At 42.9% G+C, this 18853-nt stretch overlaps 1 protein-coding gene and 2 long non-coding RNA genes across 3 annotated transcripts; all 3 read left to right on the plus strand.

Moving 5' to 3' along the window:
* Positions 1 to 4941: 4941 nt before the first annotated feature.
* On the plus strand, positions 4942 to 7833 carry msrb1b (methionine sulfoxide reductase B1b). The gene is made up of 4 exons (XM_006637374.3): positions 4942 to 5118; positions 5707 to 5849; positions 6137 to 6251; positions 6733 to 7833. The coding sequence occupies exons 1-4, from the start codon at positions 5064 to 5066 to the stop codon at positions 6762 to 6764; spliced, it is 345 nt and encodes a 114-aa protein (XP_006637437.2). The 5' UTR covers positions 4942 to 5063; the 3' UTR covers positions 6765 to 7833.
* Positions 7834 to 14899: 7066 nt separating this feature from the next.
* LOC138224216 (uncharacterized) lies at positions 14900 to 16268 on the plus strand. Its single transcript, XR_011182586.1, has 3 exons — positions 14900 to 15300; positions 15802 to 15905; positions 16199 to 16268. It is a non-coding gene; the product is annotated as an uncharacterized lncRNA (long non-coding RNA).
* Positions 16269 to 17400: 1132 nt separating this feature from the next.
* On the plus strand, positions 17401 to 18435 carry LOC138224215 (uncharacterized). Its single transcript, XR_011182585.1, has 2 exons — positions 17401 to 17498; positions 18334 to 18435. It is a non-coding gene; the product is annotated as an uncharacterized lncRNA (long non-coding RNA).
* The last annotated feature ends 418 nt before the right edge of the window (positions 18436 to 18853 follow it).

The raw sequence follows: 18853 nt of genomic DNA on the forward strand, positions 1-18853 counted from the left end.
CTTTGCTGAAGAGCCACGCAGTATGAAGCAAGCTCTGAGGTCCTGTGGGAGTGACACCTGTTCCCCATTGTGGTAGAAGGCCAGGAGAGACCCGGCTCTGTGCCGGTGACAGACGTGCTCCAGAATTGTCCTCCTAGCATAGAACATGTGTGCTAGATCCAGCTGAAGCACTAGCAACACCACCTACCCCATCTATCAGGAAGCACAGAACAGGAGCCATACAGAGCACAGACCCCTCCCTGCCCCTCTTGAGAGGCAGCAGTCAGTGAAGAGACCCTCTTCCAGACAGGCAAGAAGGACATGTGGAGCAGTGGTCAGGCTTTCAGACTTGACACCTGGAAGGTTGTGGGATCAAATCCAAGCTAAAACACTGGTGTTAACTGGTGTTATCCATAACATGAGTGAAGACCTCACCCTCATTATTCTAGTAAAAAACCCAGCTCTATACATGAGAACAAAAGTAAAATGCTTTGGATGCAAGTATCACCCAAATAAAGAATAGTACTCTTTAAATAAATATCAGATCACTGTCATTTGTCTATTGAGAAGTATGTGTAGCCTAATCACCCTGCAGTAGCATGAACATAAATTGCTTGCTGCAGTAATTGCAGTATAGAAACCTTGCTATTGCACCTAATGTAAATGACATTACAAACAAGCATTTAGCAAAGGTTTGCTTAGTTATGGGTCACAGCTCATTTAGCAAATAGGAACAATTTAAACTGAGGCTGTTGACTGATCTGATTATTGATCTGAATCTGAAGATCTGAATGATCTCAACACCTGAAGAAGGCTCCACGGCCAAAACATTGGATTTTCTTTCTTCTTTTTTTCAGCATGGAATAAACCTATTACTTGTTCGATTGATCTGAATAGTTGTGAGAGATTAAAATTAACACATTTACTGTGTTAAGGAAAGAAACAAGTTTGTTTTCCACTGGAGGTGTTAATATAGTACATTGTATATTGAACAATTGTGACATCTGACACAGAACCACTTGTCACTGTATCAATTCAAACTGTGTTTTGAATAGGATTTTTGGTGACTGGGGACAGTGTGCTGTAAGAGCTGCCCTATTTTGAAGATGTTAAGCTGGTGTCCTATCTCCTTGACCATAAATTATGCTCTGACTCAGGCTGTATGAGTAGGGTGTTATACCCTAGACTTGTACATCTGACTTCCCTGAAGTTCCTCTTAATTTAATTAAAGAGGTCATTTCTGACATCAACTGGGGGTTGAAGTGAGCTCCTTCTATTCTATAGCTGAAGTGCTTTGGGGATGCAGACTTCTATATAAATGTGAGGAATTATTATTGTTGCTGTAACACCATTCTGTGACTGAGTATTTCATATGCAAGTATTACATTCTCCCTTGATGAGCTGCAGATCCACTTAGCTCTTCAGGCTTGACAGAGAGTGGACTGGTCCACAGAGGCAATCTCTCTCACAGGAGCCGAGCACAGCTCTTGTACGAAGTCCTCCTCACTGATGAAAAAAAAAACATCCAGCACCTCCTCCTGCCACTGCTGATGCCCTGAGACGGAAACTGGGTGTGGACAAACATTCCAGCTCCCCAGTGCTCCTCAGAAGAGCCCAGAGAAGGACATCTGACAACTGAGTCACCTGCCAGGTTCTTCTGAACTTCTGATTCTGCTGCTAATAGACTGGTTACAGCTGTAGTCTGCCTGTTCTTCAGCTACTGCTACTACTACCAGTTAAAGCAAGAATATTGGTATCATCATCATAATAATAATAGTTTTAAATTAAATAAACTTTAAGACTCTGTTTCAATAGGAAAAAGTCATATGTACAATGAATGCAAACAGAACCTCACTTCTCTGATTTAACATGTTACCAGTATTGTTTTTTTTCTTTCTGGAACTGTGGCTGATCCCAGCAGTCCACATGCTTCTGGAGCAATGATTGATTCCTGGACCATGTCCAGGATTCTCCCGGCTGCAGTGCCCGGCCTGGGGAACTTGGGTTGGGCACAGGGTCATTCCCTGGCAACCGTGACCCCTGGCACGTTCTGGGCACCTGGGAGCCTACAGTGTTGTAAGGTAGACCTGAGTCTCTTTTCTGATCAATAATACCCGTTCTGCACAGGTACTCGGTGTCAAACAGCAGAGGTGTGTGTGACTTCTTTACAATGTTTTCCTTTATGGAACAGAGGGAGAAAAGTCTTTCACCCTTGTGCTGGAATGGAGTTTGAAGAAGCAAAACTGAACCGATCAAGAACTGCCATTTACAAGCTGCCAGGCTGTCACAAAAGAGATTCTGCCTCTTTAACAAATCGTTAAACACTACAGCCTAGAGTTTTTTCTGTTTTCACAAATCATATTTTAGTCAAAATGTGATCTTTTAGTATGTGGGAAGTGTAGGAAGAACCGGGTGTGGTAGTTTAAAAGAGCAGCACTTGTTCAGGTCTATGGTGTCGATCCACACTGGGCGTTAGACAAACAGAGACAACAAGTAAGAAGTACCCCCGAGAAAGCTTAGTGACCTTTCACTCTCGCTTCCTGCAGCTGGAAAGCAGGGAAGAGACTGGGGATATTTAGGGTTGATTGCAGGATGGGAGTGATTAATTAGCGATGCTTCGTTTATTGCTGCGATGAAACATGCTGCCGCAGCACAATTCTCTCCAGGAGCAGGCAGATAATTCTCCCCTTCTCAGCACTTCCTTGGCAACACAATTCCTGGGCCCCACACACAGCCCCACTTCAGGACAAAAGGAAGAGCGCTGTGCATGGGACACCTCCTCTGACAGGAGCCAGCTGGGCACTGCTGTCCCTTTTCGGACAGAGGGAAGCACAGACTGGGTCTTTCTGGCAATGGGGAGCAGTCCATTGGCCAACAAGGTGAGAAGAACTCACCCATCTTGATGATGCTTATATCAGTATTTGCTGCAGTTAGGGAGGATTTAATAAATATGAGTGGACATTTTAGTCAAATTTTAAATGACCCTTACAACATTTATCTTGCTGTAGCTGTTAGGCACAGCCGTTTTTATCTTCTTTTTCAAATATTTCACACATCATTGTTTAGACTAGTATCACAGACTGAATTTGTTTTTTGCTTATCAAGCATGATTTTTAGATGCAGCCTGGTTGAGATCAGAAAAGGGGACTTCCACGAGGGAAGAGGAACAAGGTTAAACAGGTTAAACCCCAGACAAGCTCGTGGGGGCAGCGAGAAGAGAAAACTCACTGATTCCCAGGTGGTGTCTAGTGTCTGTTCAACTGAATAAGTATTGGTTGTATAGCAGACATTTTACCGCAGAAATGTTCTAACATGATCTGCTTGCAGAGTTAACAAATAAGCAGTATTTGTTGGCAAAACTGTCTAGAAGTAGAGAGCAATATTTCTTTTTAATAAAAATAGAAATATTGCTCTGAATACATTATAAAATGTTTGGTTGCCTGGTTCTGAATCCCAAAACATGGTATTACGCATACCTGGAAATTTGGTCTAAATTAGTGATGTAAATTGGAAAGATTTACAAGTTACTGTGCACATTAACTTTCATTGTGGTTTAAAAGGCACTCATCAATGCTGATTCTTTTTTAACCACAAAATATAAAAATGTTGTTGCAGTTTCCCTTTAAGAAGGACTATGTATGTTAGAAATATGTAGTAAGAAAAATATCTAACCATCTTTTTGGTATCACATTTCTGAGTGGCTGGTCTTTTTTGTCTAAACTGGAGTTGACTACTGCTTCTAATAGAAGTTATTAAACGTGATTAAATGTTATCCAGGAAAACAGAAAAAAGAATGTCTCAAGTTGAACTTGTTTCAGTGATTTTGGGAGTTAACTTCAAAAAGAGGGGACACATTTTTTTATTGTTTTTCTGGGCAGGATTATTTAGCACAGATTGGCAAACACATACAGTACTGTGTATCTCCTGTGCCATCTTTCAAAATTAAACTTAAATTAAAACATCTATTATGAGTTTGTCTAATGATTTAAACTTGAAAAACTTATGAAAGCAAAAGCAGTTAGTAGAACATTTACATCAAATAACTTATAGTATTATTATTATTATTATTATTATTAATAATTATTTGAGAGGGTCATTTTCTGTTCCTCAGGCTGTGACAAGAGATCCCAAACTAGGCTGCATCTCTAATGAGTTTTCTCCCTTCTACCCCATTAGGATTGATAGCTGTTGTGCTTTTGTCAGGTGTGAGAATTCTGGGATTTAATTTGTTAATTTTAGGAAGAATGTGTATATGATTCTTGAGCGTTTCGTGCAGTGCAGCAGAAAGTGCATCTCTGTGCTTCTCCCTGCTGGTGGTAGGAGCACAGCCTGTCCTCTCTCTTAGCCAGGTTTGCCTTTGTTGTCCAGTCTGTGAGCTCTGAGCCTGTCAGGGTCTGTTTCTGCTTGTTGTCTCCCTCCTGGCCCATATATATTGACTACTAAGGGCCCCGGAGTATCCCGATTTGTGCTGTGTTTGTGTGTCCCAGGGGGTGAGGCAGACTTATTTGGTTTGTGCAGCAGTTTGGTAGATTCTGATCCAAGATGTTTTAGCAGGGCTGTTCTGAAGCTGAGGCAGTGAGAGACTGGAGAGAGAGCTGTCTAAGACCTCAACGCAAACCACATCTATCAGCTAACATCTTCTACAGTTAAACTTAAGAACACCATCACGGAGAGCATACTAACCATGTCACCGAGACACCTTAGGGATTTGATTGACAAGCCTGAGATGGGACACAAACCTCTAAAGAAAAACAAAAACGTGATGTTACTGTACCAGCAGGTGGTGATCTCTGGTGCAACATTTTCAAAACCAGCGCACGAGTAATTGCATCACATAAACCGTGCCTTTACAAACGAAAGGAGCTACGACCTTCACCAAGAAGCTATAGCCTTTTGGCAGAAGTGATGGATCATTGCCATCTAGCGTCAGTGATTGTGTCATACGCTACAGGAGAAGCCCCCCGTCACGTGATCTGAGTCTGGCCACCTGATCCTGCGGGCTGGTAGACGCTTGCAAACAAGACGCTCGAAAGTTACGTTTCAGCTGAAATCAGAGAGTTACGGCAACTTTTTAGTTTTGCAAAATGTCTTTTTGCTCTTTCCTAGGAGACGAGATTTATAAAGATCACTTCAAGCCGGGTAAGCGGGTGCATTTTTAAGTATTTTTATCTCAAGTTTGGTCGGTAATGTGATATAACTAGTGCCCAGTACGTTTCGTAACAGTGTCAGTGGGTTTAACAGACGAAAAATGAGCAGCAACAAGAAGACAGAATCAAACTTCTTTTATGCCACATCCATAAGGATAGCTATTAATAATATGCTGCGAATAACGTAACTGAATATAAACCGATATTAGACCTTCGGTCGGTATGCAGGTGAAGCGATTATTTGCAAGAGAGATCTCTCTTGCTGTTTTCGAAATTTTTCATCTTTTATTTTTTGGGGGGACATTTTAAGAACAGTGCAAACAAGGTAGCCCCCAAAAAGATGTACACGATTTTTTCCACCAATCGTTGTCTCCAAAACTTGTAAAAAAATATTAGATTATATTAATAAGTTAAAGTGACGATACGTTCAGCTAGTTAAGGGGACGGACCGCCGTGTTTCTCACAGTGCGGTTCAAAGACAACCCCGCAGCATACAAAACCGGCTGTGGTGTCGAGTGTCTTAACGCCTGCTCCGCGTTTCGTGCTTTTAATCAGCTGTAATGACTGCTCCTTTCTCAAGGTATCTACCTGTGTGCGAAATGTGGCCACAAGCTGTTTTCTAGCAGGTCCAAGTACGAGCACTCATCCCCTTGGCCCGCCTTCACCGAGACCCTTCAGGAGGACAGCGTGTCCAAGTTCGTAGAGAGGCCGGGCGCTCTAAAGGTGAGAGCTTCCTCATCCCACCTGCGAGACATCCAGGCGAAATGCTTAGCTTGTTCGCTTTAGTCCACACGAAAGAGGTTTTTTTCTGAGAAAAAAAAATCAAATAATAACCCTATCAGATAGTTTTGCATTATTTCAACAATGTAAAAAGGATAACGTCGGAACCTGATTTTATGCTGCAGCAATATTGTTGCGTTTCCCCAGAACAGATTTGCTCTTTGGCAGTGGAGAGGGTGGGACTGCTGGGGCTGTGTTCCCCCGCTGACCGCAGTGGCTCTGTGTTCTAGGTGTCTTGTGGGAAGTGTGGGAATGGACTGGGCCATGAGTTCCTGAACGATGGGCCCAAGGATGGGCTGTCCCGCTTCTGAATCTTCAGCAGCTCACTCAAATTTGTCCCCAAAGGTATGTACTGTCCGGACCTGGCAGCTGGTGGACAAGTCCCTCTAGAAACAGAGGGGTGTCCTCGATTGGTCATGCGGTCAGCTCGGTCATGATGGTAGTCGTGCAGAGCATGTCAGCCGCGCCTTCATCCCCACCCACTCGCTTCCAAGTTACACAGTGCTGGGAAACCTTAACATGCGCACAGAAGAACCGTGTTCCTGTTTCAACTCTGGGGGGGTTTTATGTACAACAGGCCTTTGCTGAAAATCTGTACCAGTGTCAAAAGTGACTATTGATAAGATCAACATGGCAGCCTGCTTTGGAATGAGAAGTGAATCGTGATCCAGGAAGCTCGAGGGGAAACGATGTGGAATGGCATTTCTTTACACAAAGGGTTGTGGGAGTATGGAACAAGTTGCCCCAGCCTTGTTTTTACCCTTCAAGACACAGCTACAGAAGGTGGCCCCACTCCTGCACTGACTTGTGCTCTTTTGTTTTCCAGACAAGATGGATGGAGCAGGGAAGGGGCAGTAAGAGTGGGCTGTGGTACCAGGACAAGCAGTGGTCTTCAGGAGAGGGCTGAGAGGCCCCTGTGCTTTGCTAGGGTCTGAGCAGATCATGAAGTGCTCTGGAAAAAGCCCATGTGGGACTTCCAGGGCACAGATGGGTAAATGACCATGCCAGACAACAAGAACTGGGCTCCTGCTTTATTTTTCCACAAGGACACACACACATTTGTTTTTAATTTGTTTTCTTGACTCCCACTCTCTTTTCTGCAAACAGCTCTGCCTAAAGGAAAGCTCATCATGGGGTGAAAGAAGACTCAGAACATAAATCTCCTGAGCTTGACGTCTAAAAGAAGGTGCTGTTTGGTTTCTTGAAAAAATTCATAGACGTGATCAAGGACAGTGGTGTAGCTGACAGTTTCATGGCTAGAGAAGCCCTCTAACAGTGACACGATTCACAGAATTTCGTGTTATACCTACACATATAATGAGTTTACAAATTATCATCTGGAAAGCCACCCTCTTTGAGCTGGCTATAACCTCCATTACCGAATACCATCGCTTTATCTTTGTGTAGAATTGGCAAACTTTATAAACTTTTCAATATTTACTACATTCTCAGAAAAAAACATTAAAAGCAGCTTTATAGTTGCCTTAATTATTTTTTAACAGTGTTTCTATTATTTATCAATTAATTTACCAGTATTGGTGATTTTCGTAACTATTATTTGTTTTATAACACACAAAAACAGTTTTGTTAATTTCCACTCAAGCCCTGATCCTGCGATGATGGCTTCGAAATCCAGTCCACACGTTTATTTGTACCAGAATTTTAGGGTTGAAATGATATTTCCAGAAAAATATTTCAAATATCTCTTAAAAACTGTGTTTTACTTCAGCTCATTTCAGGTGCTTTCCAGTGTTAATGAACAGAAACATGCTGCGGGATGTAACATTGCTGAGTTATAAAATACACATTTACAACACTTGTTACAACAACAAATATGTGAACATGTTCATGTACATGTCAACATTCTTTAAGACAAAACAATACTGTCCTTAAAATAAATAAAGTTTGTCCACAGACATGATTTAAACCTGCTCTTCCTTGTGGTGATTACCATGTGCAACTGTAACATTAAGAGTATTGGGCAATAAAATTACTTTTTTTGTTGTTTTCCCTTTCCCTTATAATACAGTTACTACTAGCTATACTTTACCACAAATCCTCTAGCCCCTTCCCTAATTTGTAAGTTACTGTGTCTTTTGTCTTAAATGATCACAGTTTACACACCTATTTCTCTTCGATGCTCCTTACATATGTCATCCCCACTCATGGATCTCAGCATGCAGTGTATACTGTATTGTCTGCATCCTGTGTATCTAAACCGTTTTTTCCTGTTATTGAAGGTATTTTCTATCATTGTATTGGATCTTTCCTTATTTCTATGTTCTTTACCAGAAATCCAGACACCTTCAATCAGAATTGATTGTATCTTTATTTGTACAGTTTAACACAATTTCATACATTCTGAAAAGTAATTACAAATAAAAACTCTGAAAAAGAATCTGTATCTTAAAAGCAATACATTATGTATTTTTATAAATAGTGTTTTTGAAATCTGTTGTATGAGATGAGGGCAATTATTGTCAGGGATTGTAAGTCATTTTGCAAATTCATAATTTCTTAGTTAATAAGTAATGTTTTTTACAGCTCTGAAACCCTTTTTAGCAAATGAGTTTTTGTGTCTTAGAATGCTCTCACGCACTAGCAGCTTTTCTGGACCCCTTGCAGTTTTGCCTGCCAGAACAACAGATCAGTGGATGATGCCGTCAACCTAGCACTGCATACAGCTTTGGACCACCTGGACACTAAGAACTCATATGTGAGAATGTTGGTTCTGGACTACAGTTCAGCATTCAATTCCATCATACCAAGTCAACTGGTGACAAAGCTAAGGGGACTAGGACTATGCAACTCTTTCTGCAACTGGCTGCTGGACCTCTTAATTGAGAGAACACAGGTGGTGCAGAGAGGTAATAAAACATCAACACCACTCACCCTGAGCACTGCCACCCCTCAAGGCTGCTGTCTGAGTCCAAGGTTGTACTCCCTATTCAGTCACGACTGCACAGCAAGACACCACACAACTGCATCATTAAATTTGCGGATAACACCGCTATAATAGGCCTGATCGGCGATCATGACGAGTCCACTTACAGGGATGAAGTCGTACAGCTGCTTAGGTGGTGTTATAGCAATAACCTGGACTTGAACATGAGTAAAACAAAAGAGCTAATAGTGGAATTTCGGAGACAGAGGCTGCACACTCAATATTGATGGAACGGAAGTGGAAACAGTCACCAACTTGAGGTCTTTGGGAATTCACATCTCTAAAGATCTAACCTGGACTGTGAACACTGACTCTATCATGAAGAAGGCTCAGCAGCGCCTTTATTTCTTGAGGTGCCTCAAGAATGGTCAATATGGCCCAGAAGATCATCGGCTGCGATCACCGAGATTAAACAGCTCTATGAGGATCACTGCCGTTGTAGAAATCTGGCCATCACAGAGGACAGTCGCCACCCGGGCCATGAGCTCTTCACCCCACTGCCATCAGGTAAGAGATACAAGAGCTTATAGACACCCTCTTCATTAGCTTCTACCAAAAAGCAGTGTGATTGGTGAACACATTTGGCCATGCCCTTTGGACCACACTTACACCATCTACCTCATTGTAATTTCATTTATTGCAAAAATTGTTTACATGTCTGCATTACTTGTTTATTTGCATATTGTCTTGATACTCTATGAGCTGGATCAGGTAATCTGCAGCCTGTTTTCTGCCAGCCCTCCTCAGAAGGGAAATCAGATGGCTGGAGACCCTGAGCTGGATATTTGAGGATCTCTGAAGTGAGCTACAGTAGCATGAATAGGTGTGTCTGTGAGGGAAAGGTGGTGGATTTCTCTTCTACAGCAGCTCAGGCTCACTCGTATTACAGTTCCCACACACGGGGATACTGAAGAGGGGAAAAAAATGTTGTCTCCCAGCTGTCTTGACGCAGTTTGAATATTATGAACAGCAGATTTCTGCAGGATCCGATAGATTTTCAAAAGGATTTGAGCCAGGACTTTGATAATCTCACAAGGACATTTACTTTCTTATTCATAAGCAGCTTCAGTGTAGCTCTGGACTTAAGTTTTTGTTATTGTCCTGCTGAATGGAGAATTTTTCCCAGTGTAAGGTCTAAAGTTTGTTGTTGTTTTTAATCTCTTTACAAGCTAATTCTTTCATCCTCTGGTACTGGAAGAGGTCTGATTGAGCCATGTTGTTAAATGGTGTTTTGTATTATGGTACTGTGCTGTTGTTGCATTGTATTATTTTCATGTATTTTCTATGTTTATGAGCCCTTGATGTACAAAATGAATCTCCTTTGGGGCAGTAAAGTCGAATTCAATTTAATTTTCTCATGATGAGCATGACAGTCATCAAAATTTATTTTAGTGCTGGATTTTTTTGCGTTGCACTGAATATTCTGAAGTTTAATTTACTCCTTCTGAAAAACTACATTGATCTAACTGGAGAAGATGTGCATACGATTTATTGTGACTCACAAAAGTGCGTATCGGAAAGACTAACATCACAAGACGTACTCTAGTTCCTTTCAGGAGTTCTCTTTGTGTGGTACACAGGCAGGCTAACTGTGATTGGTTAACAGATGTGCAGGTAAAATCATTTTAATTTTTGTTTGTTTGGACCTTAAAATCATTTTACTTTTCAAATCATGCTAGTTAGAATAAAATATTAAATTCATCAGAGTGAATTCACTACATTAAATGAGTTAACATTTATTGCAGAATTATTATGTACAGATCCTCAATATTCTGATAAAGGCTTTTCATTGCTTATTGATAGATTATATCAATCTACTTATCAGTAGAGTATTTGTAAATGAATTAGTAGTTACTGACCTCTGCAAAGCTCATGAGCATATATATATATATGTTATTCAAAAGTAAACATCTTATCTTTAATAACTTGTGTATTACATGTTTATAAAGAATTACATTACCTAAACTGCAAAATTTCTTGTCTACCTTATTGCCCTTTACAGCTTGTAATGTATTCAAATGGAGTGATACAGTTACTGTCAGCTTTTTAATACATTTTGACAGCTTTTTTAATACTATATTGAAGTGTCTGTGATTTTTTAATAGAAATAGAATGGATTAATTAATTTTCTGTTTGATAAGGTTTTTTTTTTAATTTGGCTGGGAAAGAAAATGCAACACATAATATACCAGACAGTAGACATTTGTACACTATTTTGTTATTTGATGCATGTTTGCTGTTCAAAATGCAATGAGGCTTTACAAAGTTCAGATCTCGTGTCATATGTCATACAAAATTTCACACCACAGTTGTAGATTTTGTGGTCATATTCCCAGTATATTAGTGGCTGGAGAATTTTTGTATAGAATCGTATGCCTTCTGTTTTTTTGTGAGTGCTTTAACTGTTTCTCAATATAAATAAGCCCAATGATTAACTGCTTCAGGATGGAAACTACTACCGATGAAACCAGCGGTATAAGCAAGCAAAAAGAGATGGGTCCCTCTAAAGCACAGAGGCCATCAGGAGGGCAGAAACTGGAGCAGCTACCTGCCGTCGTGGGACCTCCTGCAGATTGGGAACGGGTAAGGCAATTCGACACGAGCCCACTCCTCTTCCCACTGCTTACACCCCTATAACAAATAGTTTCAGGGTATTCAAGTACAGGATAAAGAGATTACACGTGTTCCCAATTGGCTGAGGATACAACTCTCTCTCTGAGAAAGCACACAGAGGTGGACAAAGCAATTAAATGCGTTTACAAGTCATTTCCTCTGTATCTGGTCTTTCTTTACATATCAGAAAAGTGAACTGGTGGCTGTTGGAAAGTGTCTGCTCCGTACGTAATATACATGTAAAAGATGTGATTAAATATCTTGGTATTAAGATTTTCAAAAAGGTGATTTTGTGATTTGATGTTCTCTACCTTAGTAAAATAAAAAAAAAACTTTATTCATGGTTGTTATTTGTCAAACACGGGCAGAAGGAGGCCTAAATGCTACAGGGTTTAGAGCATCTAATACTGATACCGACAGAGTATTATTTACAAAATTAAGCAAAGTAGGTGGTGTATGTTTCCCTAATTTAATCATTCAGGAACTACCGGGTATAGACTTTTTACTTGAATGTCATTTGGATGCTGGAAACCCCCCTGAAACTTGCCAGCTTCCATGAAGAAGTTCTCCTCACGTGGTCTCTTATAGATAAACATACCTCCCATAGATACATCATCTAGAATACAGAGAAAAAATAAACCTGTGCTTTGAAAACTGGGTTTAAAATAGTATAAGCGGGGTCAACAAATTAACTGGTGTGGATGATGAAATGTAGAATCAAGCAGATTTTATGAATAGATATAATGTTTGATAAGTCTGATAACAATCCGTCGTAACCAGAGCTACTCCTAGAGAGGTATTGATGCTTTTAAGAAACTAACAGTATATCATCAGAAACTATGGAAGAATTTACAACCTTTATTAGACTACAAGGAAAACAATTTAGTTATACTTGTACTAATAAATACTTCAGATCCCTCTCGCAATCTCACAATATCTTGTCAAACTATTTTTGAGCACTTCTTTGGGGAAAGTGAGTGGAATCAAACATGACTATTGTCAAACAGATTTTGTATGAATAATAAGGTTAAGGCGTCAGTACAAAATTGTACATTGAATCGACCCGGTAAAGATACACAGTGTGCATAGATTTAAAAGTAATATAGATGATAATTGTCTTTCTCAAAGCAGCCCAGAAACCTTACGTTTGTTTTTGTTTTGTTCTGTTGTTAAAACACTCTGAACAGATCGGCAAAATGGTGTAAAGAAGGCTTCTAATTCTGACATTTCCTGTAGACAAATTGATGTTATTTTACTGCTCAATACTGCTGAACCGAATCTAAAATATAATGTATCATTGGCTTAATCATTATACTTGCTCGTTATTAGATGTATAAATAGCCTAAAGATGAGAAATAATCGAAAATTGAATAATTAGACCGTATGTCGTAGTAGCAGATTGTACTTCTCGCCTAACTGATGTGGTCGAGCAACACCACAATCGCCATACAATCCGTCCGTTCTCATGCTCTGACTTTCAGGTTGGGCAGTGGACTGGATTCCAGGGCAAACTCGTTCTTGTTTGATTATCCGTGTGAAATCTCGCCCAATATAACAGGTAAACTCATGCACTGAAATGATGCGCTTCCAAATTGAAGCGACACGCATTTGAATAATTCAAAATACACACGAGGGAACGTCTCCAAACCATGTCTAAGTATCACAACATGAAAGCTGTGCGTACCTTATCTTTATTTGCCTGTATAATGTACTCCGGTGCTCTGTAACGTAGTCTTGCGTGCATCGTAAAGGATCCGGACTTCCGGCTACGGAAAACCCGGAGGGGATCGGCCTTTCCACCGGACCCGGACTTCCGGCTACGGAAAACCCGGAGGGGATCGGCCTTTCCACCGGACCCGGACTTCCGGCTACGAAAAACCCGGAGTGGATCAGCCTTTCCACCGGACCCGGACTTCCGGCTACGGAAAACCCGGAGCGGATCAGCCTTTCCACCGGACCCGGACTTCCGGCTACGGAAAACCCGGAGTGGATCAGCCTTTCCACCGGACCCGGACTTCCGGCTACGGAAAACCCGGAGCGGATCAGCCTTTCCACCGGACCCGGACTTCCGGCTACGGAAAACCCGGAGCGGATCAGCCTTTCCACCGGACCCGGACTTCCGGCTACGGAAAACCCGGAGTGGATCAGCCTTCCACTGGATCCGGACTGCCGGCTACGGAAAACCCGGAGTGGATCGGCCTTCCACTGGATCCGGACTGCCGGCTACGGAAAACCCGGAGTGGATCGGCCTTCCACTGGATCCGGACTGCCGGCTACAGAAAACCCGGAGTGGATCGGCCTTCCACTGGATCCGGACTGCCGGCTACGGAAAACCCGGAGTGGATCGGCCTTCTACTGGATCCGGACTGCCGGCTACGGAAAACCCGGAGTGGATCGGCCTTCCACTGGATCCGGACTGCCGGCTACGGAAAACCCGGAGTGGATCGGCCTTCCACTGGATCCGGACTGCCGGCTACGGAAAACCCGGAGTGGATCGGCCTTCCACTGGATCCGGACTGCCGGCTACGGAAAACCCGGAGTGGATCGGCCTTCTACTGGATCCGGACTGCCGGCTAAGGAAAACCCGGAGTGGATCGGCCTTCCACTGGATCCGGACTGTGAGCAGCTTTTGTCCAATCGGCGCTGAGATTTCAGCAGGAGGCGGGAGACAGGCTCTTGTCCAGTCACACAGCTTCAGTCCCGGGACTTTTCCGAATTCCGGCGGGCGGTGACACTTCCGAGAAATGTCCACTGGGTGGCGACAGAGATACACGAGTCCACGGAGCTGAGTCTCAAAGCGCTATCGGAAAGACTTGAAATCGGAAAGAAATACATTTGTTACATTTTAATCCCATTGAAAAGGAAGATGAAAATATCGTTTGTATTTTAAAACATTATTATACTTGCGCAACATAATTATTAAGGGAATGGTGTGAGAGGAGACCGTGTTTGAACAGTTTAAGACGGATGTAAAGACATTTTATTTCAGAATGTCTTTCTGAAATGTGTCTGTTTCTGTGTTGTAAGAACGTTGAAGCATGGACGGGCCTTATCTGCATTTACCTTGTTGAATCTTTTTTTCCATAAAATGTACATGCATTATTGCATGTACCCTGACAATACGACTGCTACGTTACGTTTTCTTGTAGTTTTTGGTCTCATAAAAAATACAAAAGTATGAGTCGATGACGTCAAAATGGTGTCGCCCACAGGGCTTATGGGTAATGTAGTCTCTGTAGTTTACTGGGCTGCCCTGCCCATGTGTTTCGCTGATTTCATTGAACATTAGAATGAATTATATTAATACAATTTCAGCGTATTTATCGTGTCTTGTATTTCTTTGTCTCTCTTATGTGTTCCCTTGTGTGTATGTTTTCTTGTATTTCACGTGTGTGCAGCGCTGGTTAATCGACCCGGCACATAAAGCAAACCCACTGTCCTCGTGTTTCTTAGCTCCCGTCTTGTTTGCAAACTTTTCTCCTGTGTTTATTTTACTTTGTCAATAAAACGTGGTTGCCGGGGAAACGGTGCTGCAGAAGTTGGTGCGAGCTGACCTCTAGGAGGTAAACAGTCGGCTTTTGTAATCTAATCAGCGAGCAAAGCAGAAACGTTAGTCTAAAAAGCGCTGGCTGGAGTATTTTGTGGACATTATGCAGAAGAAAAGGAAGAAACGGTGAGTCGCAGGCTGTCGGTAAATATCAGCGCTGGACACCAGCCTCACACCGCTGGGCTCACTGCACCATGAGCGAGTCCGTCGGCGCCTCCTCCTGCTGGGGTGTGTTGCTGCAGGAGTGAGGAGTCTCCGGTCTCCGGTCGCGTCATGATCTGCAAGTGGAGGTGAGAGACGGCGGCGCAGTGGGTGGCAGCGCTGGGAGCCTGGATTTAGTTCCTGGGGTGCTGTGTGTGTGGAGTTTGCATGCTCTGCCTGTGTTCTCATGGGTCTGGTTTCCTGGGCTGCTGTCTGTGTGGAGTCTGCATGCTCTGCCTGTGTTTTCATGGGTCCTGTTCCTGGGGTGCTGTCTGTGTGGAGTCTGCATGCTCTGCCCCTGTTCTCATGGGTCTGGTTTCCTGGGGTGCTGTCGGTGTGGATACCTGGTGAAGAGACCCAGTGAGTGTTTGTGTGGCCAGCTGCGTCAACTTCAATAAAACTGGCCTTTTGGTTTGTTTGAGTGCTGACTTGCTATGGTGTATTTTTTCTCTCTGTGAACAACACGTCCTACGGCCAACACTACCCACACAGGAGGTGTGTGCGTGACAGCTCCTCAGCTGCAGCAGGAGTCCAAGTGTGCACAGATTTCTTGTTGGGTTTTGTTGTTTGAAGTTTCTGTTTGTATGTAGGAAGCAATTGTGCCATCGCGTGGTCCGAGATATAGCACGGGACGAGAGCTCCCGAAGAGCGCCTGCCTCCTGCCCGATTCGACGTCTAAAATCATCACAGAACGGTGAGGAGCCTCTGACACAGCCCCCAGTACTGGGTGTGCAGAAAGAATCCTATTGTACAGTTTTGGTGTGAAATGGCCTCCAGTTCTTGTAACATGATGGGTTTCTCTGGACTGCAGTCCCAGTGCACTCCGCTTTGGATTTGCAGTGGTGTTTTCTACAATGGAAAACCCTTTGTTTGTACAGAATGGAAATGGCAGTCTGCATGTTTTAATAATATAATGTGATCATGTACTACAGCTTAAACACTGAGCCAGGTGACGTTTGATTCTAAAAGATTTCTCTATCATTTCAGCGGCGCCTTGTCTGCGGCAGCCCGGCAGCTCCTCCTCCCTTCCAGCTGAGACTCTTCCCTCTCCAGAGGTGGGTTAGTGCTCTCAGGTCATCTTCTCTCACACAGCTGCGGGGCAGAAACGCTACTTCCACTGGGCAGAGAGCAGACGGGCAGTGGGAAGGGCAGCCCTGTGTTTGGGGATCAGGGCTGTCCCTGCTGAGGGATGCTTTCAGAGCCAAAGCAACTGGCTGGGTTATGAACTTTATGGTGTGATCCAAATAAGACATAAAAAGACAGAGAATGAGAAAGAAATAGTATTGCATGTATCTGATCAAAATAGTCTCTTTCAGACAAAACAAATATTGAACAAAAACTTAGTTGCAACACACTGCACTACACTTTCTTCTAGGCTGACATTACTGATAGTTTGTGCTGTCTTCCTTTCAGTCTGCAGGGTGTGCATCTTTTTCCTCAGCTTCCTACACGAGGAATCAGTTTCTCCTGCCCTGGTTTCACTCCTTTATATCTCACAATCTTCTGCAGCTCCTGGAGGCTGACGACATGTTTGCTGTTTCTGAAAAATTGCTGACTGGCTCATCAGCACAATTGCTGATTCAAAATCCTTTACTCACATGTTGCCTTAGCCTCTGTATCACAGAGATGTGTGCTTTTCTGGGTTGGGTAGATCGATAGTGTGCTTTTGCTCAGTTGCTCTGCTCAGTGCGTGGTCTTTTAACTCCGGCTGGGTACGAGCACCTCACTCTCCACACGGCTTTCCAAGGCTCTGTCACCGTGTGTGAAGATGTTGTGTAGCTCGTGAAACAGTTCCCCCATTTGAGCCCTGGATTTACTGGGTACTTGAATACCTGAATCTTGCCGTCAGTCCTGATCACCTTGTTTTTGTTCTGCAAGGACAAGGCACCTCCCCAGCACTGAACACAAACTGATACTGGAGGGTTGATTGTGTTGTGGAAAAATGGGCTGTGGTGTGAGTTTGTGTCTGTGTGCCCTGTGGGGGTGAGGTGTCCCCTGCAGCGCAAACAAACATGCAGACTCCACACAGACAGCACCCCTGGAATCAAACCCAGGGCCCCGGTGCTATGAGGCAGCGATGCTAACCACTGTGCCGCAGTGTTGCCCCCTTTGAAAATGTCTGACTTCCGTTTTAATTTGAGGTCACAAGCTTATAAATGGTCTCACAACGTTTGTCTCATCTCAGGTTTCTCTGACCAGTCCCAAGGACCTGTAGTCACTGACAGCTTCTGCAGTCTGACGGTTCATTTCAGTAGGCTGGAGGGATGGCGCAATTATCCTCAAATCAGTGAGTATTGTTTTGCTCTTGTAACATGAAACATCAAAGAGAAGTCAACAGACTATTCCGTGAAACTGTTCAGACTGGCCCGTGGTGATTTTCTGGGTCCTTTAGTAAGCTGACCGGGACTGTGTCATCGACACACTTTGTGAGAAGCCAGTCTGTGTGTTTGCTCTTGTGATCATTCGTGAACGAATGTAAGAGAGTGTAAGAGAGGGAGAAGATTCAGCCCTGGAGTGATCCAGTTTTCTATTTAACAACCTCAAACTGCAGGAGAGAAATGCTTCATTTCTAAGATGGAAATATAATCAGAAAGTATAATTAGCCATTTGTGTATATCATGTCAAAAAATGTTTTATATATAAAAAGAATTTAATAGAGACATTTGCTTATTAAGGCAGTAGAATAAATGTTGTGATGCTGGTGTGATGGTGCTCTCCAACAAACTGATACAAATGGACAGAGAGACAAAGTGAGAAAGAAAATGTATACATAACAGACATATATGCAGAATACAATACAGTGCTATAAAGTACAGTACCCTAGAGTGAAGATGGAAATCATTCATTCTGGTGCAGAAGAAGTGAATCTGCTCTCAATCGTTTTCCTGTACAAATGGAACACGTTGTGACCCAGAGCTCAGTAATCATTTCGCTACTGCAGATCATGCAGTTTTTAATGCTTTTCATTTTAACATCCTACTTGTTAATATTTCCTCTTAGGTTAGAATATTCTCTTCGGCGTGTCTTTACAACTCTTCTCTTATTGCTCCTCTTGTCAGTAATCCGGTGTGAAAGCTCTCTCTGTCGGAATCAATGTCTTACCTCTCCGTCTTGTGTTTCAGGTCTCCTCTGGCTGCTGACCCTGCCGTCAGGACAGAACACATCCCGCACTGACCACACTGCTGGGTTTACTGTACGTGACAATAAAGAGCTTGAGCAACACATCTAATGTGATCTCTGCACGCTTCCCGAGGAGCAGAGATGATAAGGTCTGTGTCCGTTCCCGAGTCTTTGCGAGAGGCCTGTTTAGTCCGTCACTGAGATGATTTTAGATGCCTGTGAGTAGTGCCCACTGAAAAATGAAATAGTGCAGCACAATGAGACTTCAAGCAAAGATTTCATTAGCCCCTTCTGTGAATTGGTGTCTCGCAAGAGATCTTCCATCTCTTTGAAAGTTTCACAGCTTTGACCTCTAGATTAGAAATGACACCAATTGCACATGGGTCCAGCAACGTTCTATATAGTGCACATCACCATCGGGATGAAAAACAAAAATCCCCAGTGGGAGTCCAGTCTTTCCCTGCTACGCAAATTGCTTTTCGTTAGGTGAGGTCGCAAGTTCTTATTGGAGAATGTTGTACA

Source organism: Lepisosteus oculatus, chromosome 19 (assembly GCF_040954835.1).
Source record: "Lepisosteus oculatus isolate fLepOcu1 chromosome 19, fLepOcu1.hap2, whole genome shotgun sequence".
Lineage (NCBI taxonomy): Eukaryota > Metazoa > Chordata > Actinopteri > Semionotiformes > Lepisosteidae > Lepisosteus > Lepisosteus oculatus.